The sequence below is a fragment of the Kogia breviceps genome, chromosome 13 (assembly GCF_026419965.1).
Source record: "Kogia breviceps isolate mKogBre1 chromosome 13, mKogBre1 haplotype 1, whole genome shotgun sequence".
NCBI lineage: Eukaryota > Metazoa > Chordata > Mammalia > Artiodactyla > Physeteridae > Kogia > Kogia breviceps.
The window spans coordinates 85,567,280-85,580,090 of NC_081322.1; the positions used below are offsets into that span (position 1 = coordinate 85,567,280).

General features: G+C 41.9%; 1 protein-coding gene across 2 annotated transcripts in view; it reads right to left on the reverse strand.

Annotated features, from left to right (window-relative positions):
- The window catches only part of LOC131767983 (1-acyl-sn-glycerol-3-phosphate acyltransferase delta), a 1,414,884-nt gene that overhangs the window by 718,279 nt on the left and 683,794 nt on the right, over positions 1 to 12,811 (reverse strand). For both annotated transcript variants that reach the window (XM_059083506.2, XM_059083510.2), the window contains exon 6: positions 1,911 to 2,026. In XM_059083506.2, coding sequence (XP_058939489.1) covers positions 1,911 to 2,026 — 116 coding nt within the window. The remainder of the gene's footprint in view (positions 1 to 1,910; positions 2,027 to 12,811) is intronic.

Below are 12,811 nucleotides of genomic sequence, written 5' to 3' on the forward strand. Positions count from 1 at the left end.
AAAATTGCCAACAGTTGGAAGCAACATGACATCCTTCAGTAGGTGAAGGGATGATTAACTGACATTCAGACAACAGAATATTGTCAGTGCTATAAAGAAGTGAGCTGTGAAGCTATGAAGACATGGAGGAACCTTAAATGCATGTCACTGAGTGAAAGAAGCCAACCTGAGATGACTACATACTGTATGATTCCAACGATAGGACAGTCTGGAAAAGGCAAAACTATGAAGGCAATAAGAAGTTCGGTGGTTGACAGAGATGGAAGGTAGGGCACAGAAAAATTTCAGGGCAATGAAAATACTCTATATTATAACAGAATCATTGACATGTCATTATATATTTGTCCAAATTCATAGAATATACAGCACTGGGAGTGAACCATACCGTAAACCATGGACTTTGGGTGATTATTGTACATCAGTACAGGTTCAACCTTGGTAAAAAATGTACCATTCTGCTGAGGATGTTGATAATGGGGGAAGCTATGCATGCGTGGGGACTGCAAGTATATATGAAATCTCTGTACCTTCTTTTCAATTCTGTTATAAACCTGAAACTGCTCAAAAAATAATGTCTTTAAAATTCTTACCTTGCGCTAGTATGATAAGGAGTACACAGAAAAAATATTTACAGGTAAATTAACACTATCCTCTGGTTTTAATCTATTATGTGGTTAATTATGTCTAATTTGACTAATGATGTATGATTGATACACATACGAAAATAAATAAAATAAACATGGACATTTACAATCTAAAATGGTGCAATCTTTCTCTGGAAATAAATTTGGCAACATGCATCAAGAACTTTAAACATGGCCATTCCACTGCCCTCCTGTTCCAATTCCTTTGCCTGTGTTCTTAGATTCAAAGCATGCAATAATTTCTGGAAGAGGGTATGGAGTTCAGTGTTACTTAGTAATAGGGAAATGACTAAATAAAGTAAAATATTCCCATATGATGGAATCTTAGGTACCTATAAAAACGTGTTTTCATGTAATATTCCATGGCAGGGAAATCTTATCATGCTATCATGTTAAATGGAAAAAGCCACATACAAAACTCTATCTACAATACAATTACATATAACACACACACACATACGTACATACACACACACACACACACACCATACAGACATGCAAATGTTCTTGCATACTCAAGATACTGTAAAGAATTAAACCAAAATCTTATTAACCATGAGGATAGAATTTCTAACACTTTAAGTTAATTATTTCTAAAATAAAAAATAAAGCATTAAGAGGAAAAAAACACAACAATCAGCAAAATACAAATGCAGAATATTGGGGTGTCCTCATGCAGGCTTTAATGACATCCCTATGCATGAATCTGTCAACATAAGGAGAAACAGTCATTTTCTCTAACCTACAGAGAGGGCATTCCTCTGCTGCCTGATATGAGAAGGGGCCTTATTCAATCAAGTGGTTGGTTATACATACACACTTAAATCTAACTGTGTATGCATAGTAGCTGTGTATGAATACAGTAGCTTTTATTTATAAAATCCCCCAAAAATAATGACAGGAAAATTTTTCTTGCAAGAGACAATATTGTTTTTCCAGCAATTGTCTCCTTGTGTATCTGGGAGGTGGTTCATTTCCTTAGAAAGATGTTGTGAGTTATTAATATAAAGGTCACAGCTTAAAAGCAGGAAACACAGAGGCAATGCTCCTAGTAAGATAATTTGATAACACTATATATTTTAATGCCATCATTATCAACTTTAATGGAAGGTTCTAAAATACTGGCTGGTGGGCTGCATTCTGACTTACAGAAAAATGTTTCCGATTTCTCCTTTGAAAAATTAAAAAGTGACTTTAATTGCCTATGGTTTTCAGAGAAGCTGAGAAAGCCAGATGTTGAGAGCAACAGTGTTTTCACATCCTTACCTGACGTCCATACATGTTATGCAGGTGATGTCTCGACTATTTGTTGTGATCAGGTTCAAAGCTACTGATGTTTCCTTGTCAGAGGTCGGGTGTGCTCCACATTTAAAGAAAAATTCCTGAAAGAATGAGAAATATGATCACAGACATGGAATCCGGCTGGCCATTTCCCCCTCTAAACATTTTCACAGTAAAGAATCTCTTCAGGAGAAGAGATCTATCTTTAGGTGTGAGTCTGAAATAAATCAACATCAACTCTTTTGAGGGAAACTAATGCCCTTGTGCCAAACTATTCAACAAGTCCTCTTTTTAGAAGGGTCCAATTGTCTGCTAGTCTTTTCTTCTTTTTCTCTTTCAGCCAGGTTGCTGGGAGAACACTCTGTGTGTGCCCCTAGCTCACCTCTCGGTGAGAAGTGAGTCTGGTAAAATAACACAGTGTGGATGCAGGAGGAAGCCTGAAATAGCATCTCGAAAATGAGGAAGAGGAGACCCTGACCCACGAAATGATTTGCCTGAAGTCAGACAGTCAGAGGTGAATCCAGGAAGTAACCCAGGCTTCTTAAAGGGATACTCAGTGCTTTTTCTACAGGATCACGGCACAGTTGGTCAGTTAGCAGCAAGAATATAGTGCAGGGTAAGAAATCTAGCAAAATCTCAACTACTGATAAGCGTGCAAATATTGCAGACTATGGAGTAGAGAGTGCCTCTCCCCTCATTCTGCCCCCTTTGGCATCCCAGAATTCCCTGGGAGTCTCACCTGCCCACCCCCTGCCAGGCAGCCAGGAATGTTCTACACCCGCACCTCTTTCCTTCTTAGTTCATTTCCCAGCCCTGTCCTGCCACACACTCCTTTATCTTAGCTTGTGGGATTGTAGTTCCCCAAGCAGGCACTGAACCCTGGTCCTAGGCAGTGAGAGTGTGAAGTCCTCACCTCTGACTGCCAGGGAATTCCCAAGATATATCTTTTTGATTGATAATATTCTCCCTTCTCAAACAAAATATTTTTTTGTTTTTCTTATTTTTTCCTTCTGTTATTTCTGTATTTTTCACATACCCCTTTTCCCTCTTACACACCAAAGTGTTTGACAGGTAAGTACTCTGCTTCTTGTCAAACAGTCTGTACAGCTTCCATGGTAATAATATCCGTGAAGCTAAATTGTGTGCCACTGCAAAACTTCTGCACAAATGTCACGCTGGAGGACAGAAGAGCCCTTGCATATACACTTAGTCTTATCAGCTCCATTTGTGTATAACGACTGGGATATAGAAAGTATTTTCCCTTTAAACACTAGACCTGGTGTCAGCAAACTTTTATTAAAGCACCATATAGGGCTTCCCTGGTGGCGCAGTGGTTGAGAGTCCGCCTGCCGATGCAGGGACACGGGTTCGTGCCCCGGTCCGGGAAGATCCCACGTGCCGCAGAGCGGCTGGGCCTGTGAGCCGTGGCCGCTGAGCCTGCGCGTACGGAGCCTGTGCTCCGCAACGCTAGAGGCCACAGCAGTGAGAGGCCCGCGTACCGCAAAAAAAAATAAATAAATAAAATAAAAAAATAAAGCACCATATATTAAATGTCTTCAGCTTAGAGGGCCATATGGTCTTTGTTGCCCACTGCTCAACTCTGCGTTATTGTCTAAAAGCAGCCATGGACCATATGCAAATGAATGGACGTGGCTGCGTCCCAATAAAACTTTATTTACAAAAACATGTGGCAAATTGGATTTTGCCTGCAGACATAGATTGTCCAACCAAAAGACCCTGAGATATTTGTGGAATGTCTTATTCACATCTGTATCCTAACAGTATACAGGACAAGCATTAGATATATTTCTTAAATAAAAAAAAAATCAATAGATTTACTTAATAAATGCTACCAGTATTTCTTTATACATCTGACACCACCGCTCTTCATCTGTCCTTGCCCTCCTTGTAACCAAACTAACCTTCTCCTCCTCTGACCTGAGACACGGTGAGCCACACCTGTGGGTGTCAAAGTCCAGTGGGCATCAGAATCACCCAGGAGGCTTGTAAACTAGACATCGCTGGGAGCTGCCCCAGATGTTCTGACACGGGGCCAAGGATTTGCATTGCCAACAAGCTGCCAGGTGACGCTGCTCTTACTGCTCTGCGTACCACACTTCTGAGAAGCGCTGAGTTACGGCGACATTAGCGGTAAAGGGAGTAAACTCCACTTATTCTTTCGGAAGACAGTGACTGCAGCAGACCTCGCTTATCACATGTGAAACGTGTCATGTCTCAGGGAAAATATGTTACTCTTAAAAATCTGGAGTGTGCAGAGAAATGTCCTCAAGCCAGGAGTTTGGAGCCCAGTCTGTTCTTAAGAACTAGTGTCTCATCAATTCCAGATGGTACAGCTGCTAGTTAGCCAGAACCCGTGCTACCCGGGGCAAGTGACAGAGTAGCCAACCCACCAGCCTGCAGGCCCCAGTCCCGAAGATGAGGCTGTGCTAGCAGTGATGGGCGGGGTGCACAGTGCAGCTGACGGGAGCCCGTCAGGAGTGTCTGTAAAGTCCCACATGGCTTCCCTTGAAGCAGCATGGAAATCATACTGATTGTTTTTGTTCTCTCTTTTAACATGGAATGCCACCCTCTCCACTCAATTTTTTGAAATGATATACATCCTTCAAAGGTCAGTTCAAGGGTATTATGAAAAAGAGTTAAGGCAAACCTTGACTATCAAAACAAGACGTCTGGAGGACATGACTGATCCTTGTGAAATACACAGAGCTAGCTGTGACTGCTTTTTGCAGGTATGAAAAAAATGCTCACTCATAAAGAAAAGTAATTCCTCCAAAATAGCTGAGTTGGCTGGACTATTGAGAAGGTATTTCATATAGATAAATAGATAGTAGTTATATTTTTTCTTAGCTTGCAGAAAGCTACTGGTAGACATTCAGCTAACAAATCACATACTGCTCTAACACCAGCTAAAAGTCAGATAAAAGCCAAAATCCTTTTTAATGGAGGTAGGGATTTTACAAACAATGGTATAATAAGTTACAAATGTTTGGAAAATTCCAGTAATTCACATGGCATGATAGAATTAAAATACAAATTACCAACTCTGTATATTAAATATGTATCAATCATCAGTGAATTCTGTGCCTTCTCCACCGGTTTTTATGAAAGGAGGTTCTTTTCTAGTGCTAGAGTAGCAAAATTGGTGGAGGGTCCGAGATTTTGCCCAGCTTGCAAGCTAACAGGTTAGCCTGCCACCGTCTCAGGGATGCTGGCAGAAGACATGAGACAAAAAAACTGCATGGCTCAGAGCCCAGGCAGAATGAAGTATGGACATCATGGTTATGTCAGTTTCTCTGCATCCCAACTCCCAGGAGATGAAGTGGCCAGGTCAAGCTAGCTGGGGGGTTTCTGCATCACAGCTGAGGACCCTGAGCTTAGGGAACCCAGATCTTTTATAAGGATCTGTAAGCCAACTTCCCCTTTGGCCTGAAGGGAGACACTGTCTTTATGATACTGAACAATAAGTAGGTCCACCTTTTACCCTAGAGGGAGATACTATCATTATTTTCCAGGTCGTCTGCTATACAATTTCCTTGAAAAGATTATCCAGAAAAAAAGGGTAGTTAGTGCTCCCTCACAAGTTGTACAGAAACTTGCGAGAACCCTGGAGAAGTGTCTCCCAATAGTAATAACACCTTTTCCCACAGACTAATCAGCAGAACGATCTGATCATTTCCTGTCCTACACGATCAATGGGTTAGCATTTTCAAAATCTTTCTGATATTTGCAGGCTGCATTCAAAACACACAAACAATAAAGCAAAACACAAGAGAAGTAAGAAGACCCTTGCTGAAAAATTCTACCTTGGGGATTTCAACTTGCTTATGTAGAGTTGCCATCTCACACACAGCTGCATGATTCTTTTGGAGTAATCGTCTATGAATTCTGCCTTTCTATGGTGTTTTTCTCTTGATTGTTCAGATTAAAAAATCAAGGATGCCAAAGCCAGAAAAATCTTCTAGCCAGAGTCTAAGCAGTGTGGTCAGAAAGCTGACACCACCGTGAGATCTGGTCATCAGGAGCATGACACCATCTGATCCCCATAAGGACCTAGGAAACCGCTCAATCTGGGCCAGATGACAGCGGCTGTGCCCCAGGGCCTGGCTGCTTGAGGTGGCATTACTCTAGTTCCAGTGGGTGCTGGTTTGACAAGCAAAGTTACTTCTATATCACCAGGGATATAGTCCCCTATGGGTGCAGAAGAGAAAACTTCTTGTTCATTGCGGGGAGGGACATCTGTCAATTCTAGTGAAGGAAATACAGGATCCTTATGTGGGTAAATAAAGAATCTCAAAGGAACCCACCCATCTTTCACAAATGCCATCTCACAGGTAAATCAGCTACAAAAAAACAAGAAAGAAAACCAAACAAATCAAGTCCCATTAAATGAAATGAATTCCTCCACCTAACCAGGAGCTGTAGTTCCCACTGGCTGGCTCACTTCATTTGGATCCATATATTCAGTTCTGGGAGGCCCTAATTAGCTATGGAGCTAAAATCTATGACTCTAATTGGCCAGGGTTTCTTTTTTTTCCCCAAATGACAGTGTGAACTATTTTAAAAAATGAAAAAAAAAAATAATCCCTGAGTAAGACCTTAAAAAATGTGCTTGGGTTTATAATGTGACCCTGTTAAATGCTATTTAGTACCATAAGGTGCTTTTCACCTTATTAATACTAAATAGAAAATCCAAAATACAACAGAGTTACATTCTTTAAGTTCTTAGAAACATACTCGTATTTTTGCCATTTCTGTGGACAAGGCTACGATTCTTTCCTTCCATTCTCGCTGAGGCCTCGTATTTTATCATAACCCACCCATCCTTTCCTTTCAGATCTTAGAGGCCTAGCCTCCTGGCTGAATGATGCTCATAAAAAGCAATGTTATACCAAGGGAAGGACCTGTGAACAGTTCAACTGTTGGAAGCTACCTCTTTCTCCTCATTCCACTCTGCTACCCGACTCAAGACACTGCCAGTGTTTCTAACAGACAAAGGGGAAAATGAAAAGTATGGAAACAAATAAATAAACCAGCAAAATCTGAACTGGATTAATACCAAGAACCCAATTTATAAAAACTTATAGAATCAGAAGCTAATCGTCAACTCTAAACACAAATTAATGTGTTCCAAATGTCTATAAATATAACTTACAACTACCATCTGGCAAGCCCTGCTTGTCTCAAACACAATCTAGTTTCACAAACCTGAAAAAACAGCAGTGAGACCTGACCTCTTCCCTCATGAAACTTCAAACAACTTTTATCGAACTTCTTAAAGTTAACAATTTTAACAGATATTGCTTAACAATTACATGTTTTCCAAATAAAAATTTTGTCTCTCTTTACAAAGAGTTAAATCCCATGTTAGTCTCCAACTCCTTCTTAGTTAATATCCCCCAAAGGCAACGTATCTTTCTTTTGATAAAATAAAAGGGACACACAATTTTCACTAGAAGGTTTCAGTGGATCTACAGTTTGTACTAAAGAAGTAACTGGCCATCTGCATGGGTCAGGGTCAAGTGAGGGAAGCAGGGCCCACACCAGTTAGTTCAGTTGAGAGAATTTAATGCTGACTGAGGTCTAGTTGCAAAGGTGGGGGAAACCCAGAAGAACTAAACCAGGGCAGGCAGCTCCTTGCCATTAGCAGCATTACGGCAGGATGATCTAATCACCGGGGACCGGGGGCCGGGGCTATAGGTGGGAGGATGGATAAGATGCAGCCCCTGCCAAAGACCCTCCCAAAGAGAAAGGGAGAAACATCCCAGCTCTGCCCTCTCTCCGCCCTCCCATCTCCCACCAGGCTGTGCTTGGGGAAAGCCCACCTGAAGCATGGAGGGGGGGTCTGCCTGTCCAGCGCACGTGCCAGCAGAGAGAGGAAGGGCAGGTGCATCTGAACGCCACCAGCACGTGCTGGTGCACTGTCAGGAGGCAAAGCCAAGTCAAAAGCCTTCAACATTCACTGCTTGTTAGTGGGGACATATTCTAATTAGCCTCCAGAAAAGGAAAAATGATACATTCAGATATGATTCTGTAAAATGTATTAAATAAAGATACATAAATATTTACACTAAATAATAAACCTGTCAAAAGATTACCCACCCAAATTTTCAACTAAGAGGGACTGAGGACACAGGGGCATTGTTATTTATGAGAAAATTAGTAATAAGCATCTTACATCGCTATCAAAGAGGTCCTCACGGTTACTAAGTTACAACCGACAAACTGCCACTTAGAATCAATCTAAATGTCTCTCATGAGCCTAGAAATTCTGTCTGTAGTATCCTCAGTCCGTCTCTCCTCAGCCTGCCCGCTCCAACAGCTCCGCACTTGGTTATCTGCAGATTCTTTTGTAAGAAGCAACTGCTAGCTTTAAGTCTCATTACCCATTCAGAAATCTCATGATTAATGTGAATATGATAGTTTTAATTTTCTCTAAGCTAAAACATGACAAATGAGCATAATTACCATACTCTCTGCCTGGCACATAAGAAAAACCTGTAAATGAGCCATGCCACGACCTGTGCATCTGTGCCTCATTACTAGCGAATCTCAGTTTTCATGCTGATGTGTTAGACTCCCTTTGTATTATGTAAATCCAGGAAATAATCATATAAGCTTGGATATAAAATAACTATGCAACTTGTTAGGTTGTACAAGACTTGTAAACTTTGCTAATTTAACAATGCCAGTTGTAAAGTTAGGTTACACCTAAGTAAACAAATAAAATCTCGAAAGTTAACGAGTCTTCTATCATGTTCAATGATAAGTTTGTTTTCTCTAAATAAGGTGTTAATAAAGCCTCTAGATGATGTGCCAAGTTTATCAGGAGAAAGAAAATCAACATACTCCCACAAAAAGCAAAACCACGTCACATCTTTGCTGAGAAGGTCACTTGCTGCCTGTAAGCATCACAACTACTGCCAAAACCTTACAGAAGGCTTTCCGCCTCCTCCAAGGCCGCCCGTCCTTCGGTTAACAACAAATAAATAGATGATATGCATATAAAGAAGCATGCACATGTGCACAGGCATGTAAACGCACCAGACACGCAACGTGCCAAGCCAAGCCATTCTAAGCAGAAAAAAGTCTTAGACGTGAAGTCAGCCAGCACAAAGCTTTCTCACCTCACCACAGCGTCGGGTCCAACGTCACAGCCATTTTCATATCAATACAGCTACTGTTATATTCCAAAAGAATTTTTAAAATTTTCTTATTACCAAAGTTAAAAGTATAAGCCAGGTCTGCTACCCAGTCCAATGTATAAAATAAAAATAAAAATGAAATTCTAAAATCCAAAAGGCGAGGAGGAGCTTCAAGATGGCGGAAGAGTAAGACGCGGAGATCACCTTCCTCCCCACAAATACATTAAAAATACATCTACACGTGGAACAGCTCCTATAGAACACCTACTGAACGCTGGCAGAAGACCTCAGACTTCCCAAAAGACAAGAAACTCCCCACGTACCTGGGTAGGGCAAAAGAAAAAGAAAAAAAAGACAAAAGAATAGGGACGGGACCTGCACCAGCGGGACGGCGCCGTGAAGGAGGAGAGGTTCCCACACACTAGGAGCCCGTGCGGACCGGCACTCACCAGCCCGAGAGGCTTGTCTGCTCACCCGCCGGGACTGACGAGGCTGGGAGCTGAAGCTCGGGCTTCTCGGGCTTCGGTCGGAAGCCAGGAAAGGACTGGGGTTGGCGGCGTGAACACAGCCTGAAGGGGTTAGTGCGCCACGGCTGGCCAGGAGGGAGTCCGGGAGAAGTCTGGAGCTGCCGAAGAGGCAAGAGACTTTTTCTTGCCTCTCTGTTTCCTGGTGCGAGAGGAGAGGAGATTCAGAGCGCCGCTTAAAGGAGTTCCAGAGACGGGCGCGAGCCGCGGCTATCAGCGCAGACCCCAGAGACGGGCATGAAACGCTAAGACTGCTGCTGCCGCCACCAAGAGGCCTGTCTGTGAGCACAGGTCACTCTCCACACCTCCTCTCCCAGGAGGCTGTGCAGGGCGCGCCTCACGCTGGTGCAACGTCACGCCACCTCTGACTCTGACGCCGCACGCTTGCCCCGCCTCCTACCCCCCCCACCCCCCCCCCCCCAGTGAGCCGGAGCCTGCGAAGCAGCTGCTCCTTTAATCCCGTCCTTTGTGAGCGAAGAACAGACGCCCTCAGGCGACATACCCACAGAGGCGGGTCCAAATCCAAAGCTGAAACCCGGGTGCTTTGCAAACAAAGAAGAGAAAGGGAAATTTCTCTCAGCAGCCTCAAGAGCAGCGGATTAAATCTCCACAATCAACGTGATGTACCCTGCATCTGTGGAATACCTAAATAGACAGCGAATCATCCCAAACTGAGGAGGTAGATTTTGCGAGCAACGATATATGTATATTTTTCCCCTTTTTCTCTTTTTGTGAGTGTGTATGTGTATGCTTCTGTGTGTGATTTTGTCTGTATAGCTTGGCTTTTACCATTTGTCCTAGGATTCTGTCTGTCCGTATTTTTTTTTTTTTTTACTAAAAGAATTTTTTTCTTAATAATTATTTTTTATTTTAATAACTTTATTTTATTTTACTTTATTTTATTTTATCTTATTCTTTCTTTCCTTCTATTTTTTCTCTCTTTTATTCTGAGCTGTGTGGAGGACAGGCTCTTGGTGCTCCAGCCAGGCGTCAGGGCTGTGCCACTGAGGTGGGAGAGCCAAAATCAGGACACTGGTCCACAAGAGACCTCCCAGCTCCATGTAATATCAAATGGCAACAATCTCCCAGACATCTCCATCTCAATGCCAAGACCCAGCTCCACGCAACAACCAGCAAGCTACAGTGCTGGACGCCCCATGCCAAACAACTAGCAAGACAGGAACACAACACCATCCATTAGCACAGAGGCTGCCGAAAATCATAATAAGGCCACAGACACCCCAGAACACACCACCAGACGTGGACCTGCCCTCCAGAAAGACAAGATCCAGCCTCATCCACCAGAACACAGGCACTAGTCCCCTCCACCAGGAAGCCTACACAGCCCACTGAACCAACCTTAGCCACTGCGGACAGACACCAAAAACAATGGACACTATTAACCTGAGCCTGTGAAAGGAGTCTCCAAATACAGTAAGTTAAGCAAAATGAGAAGACAGAGAAACACACAGCAGAAGGAGGAGGAAGGCAAAAACCCACCAGGCCAAACAAATGAAGAGGAAATAGGCAGTCTATCTGAAAAAGCATTCAGAGTAATGATAGTAAAGATGATCCAAAATCTTGGAAATAGAATGGAGAAAATACAACAAACGTTTAACAAGGACCTAGAAGAACTAAAGAGGAAACAAACAATGATGAACCACACAATAAATGAAATTAAAAGTTCTCTAGAAGGGATCAACAGCAGAATAACTGAAGCAGAAGAACAGATAAGTGACCTGGAAGATAAAATAGTGGAAATAACTACTGCAGAGGAGAATAAAGAAAAAAGAATGAAAAGAATTGAGGACAGTCTCAGAGACCTCAGGAACAACATTAAACGCACCAACATTCGAATTATAGGGGTCCCAGAAGAAGAGAAAAAGAAAGGGACTGAGAAAATATTACAAGAGGTTATAGTTGAAAACTTCCCTAATATGGGAAAGGAAATAGTCAATCAAGTCCAGGAAGCACAGACAGTCCCATACAGATAAATCAAGGAGAAACGTGCCAAGACGCATATTAATCAAACTATCAAAAATTAAATTAAAAAAACAAATATTTAAAGCAGCAGTGGAAAAACAACAAATTACGCATAAGGGAATCCCCATAAGGTTAATACCTGATCTTTCAGCAGAAACCCTGCAAGCCAGAAGGCAGTGGCAGGACATACTTAAAGTGATGAAGGAGAAAACCCTACAACCATGATTACTCTACCCAGCAAGGATCTCATTCAGATTTGACGGAGAAATTAAAAGCTTCACAGACAAGCAAAAGCTAAGAGAATTCAGCACCACCAAACCAGCTTTACAACAAATGCTAAACGAACTTCTCTAGGCAGGAAACACAAGAGAAGGAAAAGACCTACAATAATAAACCCAAAACTCTTAAGAAAATGGTAATAGGAACATACATATCGATAATGACCTTAAATGTAAATGGATTAAATGCTGCAACCTAAAGACACAGACCTGCTGAATGGATACAAAAACACGACCCGTATATATGCTGTCTACAAGAGACCCACTTCAGACCTAGGGGCACATACGGACTGAAAATGAGGGGATGGAAAAACATATTCCATGCAAATGGAAATCAAAAGAAAGCTGGAGTAGCAATTCTCATATCAGACTTTCATAGACTTTAAAACAAAGACTATTACAAGAGACAAAGAAGGACACTACATAATGATCAAAGGATCAATCCAAGAAGAAGATATAACAATTGTAAATATTTATGCACCCAACATAGCAGCAACTCAATACATAAGGCAAATACTAACAGCTATAAAAGGGGAAATCGACAGTAGCACATATGGTCACCTTATCTTTGATAAAGGATGCAAGAATATACAGTGGAGAAAAGACAGCCTCTTCAATAAGTGGTGCTGGGAAGAGTGGACAGCTACATTTAAAAGAATGAAATTAGAACAGTCCCTAACACCATACACGAAGATAAACTCAAAGTGGATTAAAGACCTAAATGTAAGACCAGACACCATCAAACTCTTAGAGGAAAACATAGGAAGATCACTCGATGACATAAATCACAGCAAGATCCCTTTTGACTCACCTCCTAGAGAAATGGAAATAAAACCAAAAATAAACAAATGGGACCTAATGAAACTTAAAAGCTTTTGCACAGCAAAGGAAACCATAAACAAGACAAAAAGACAACTCTCAGAATGGGAGAAAATATT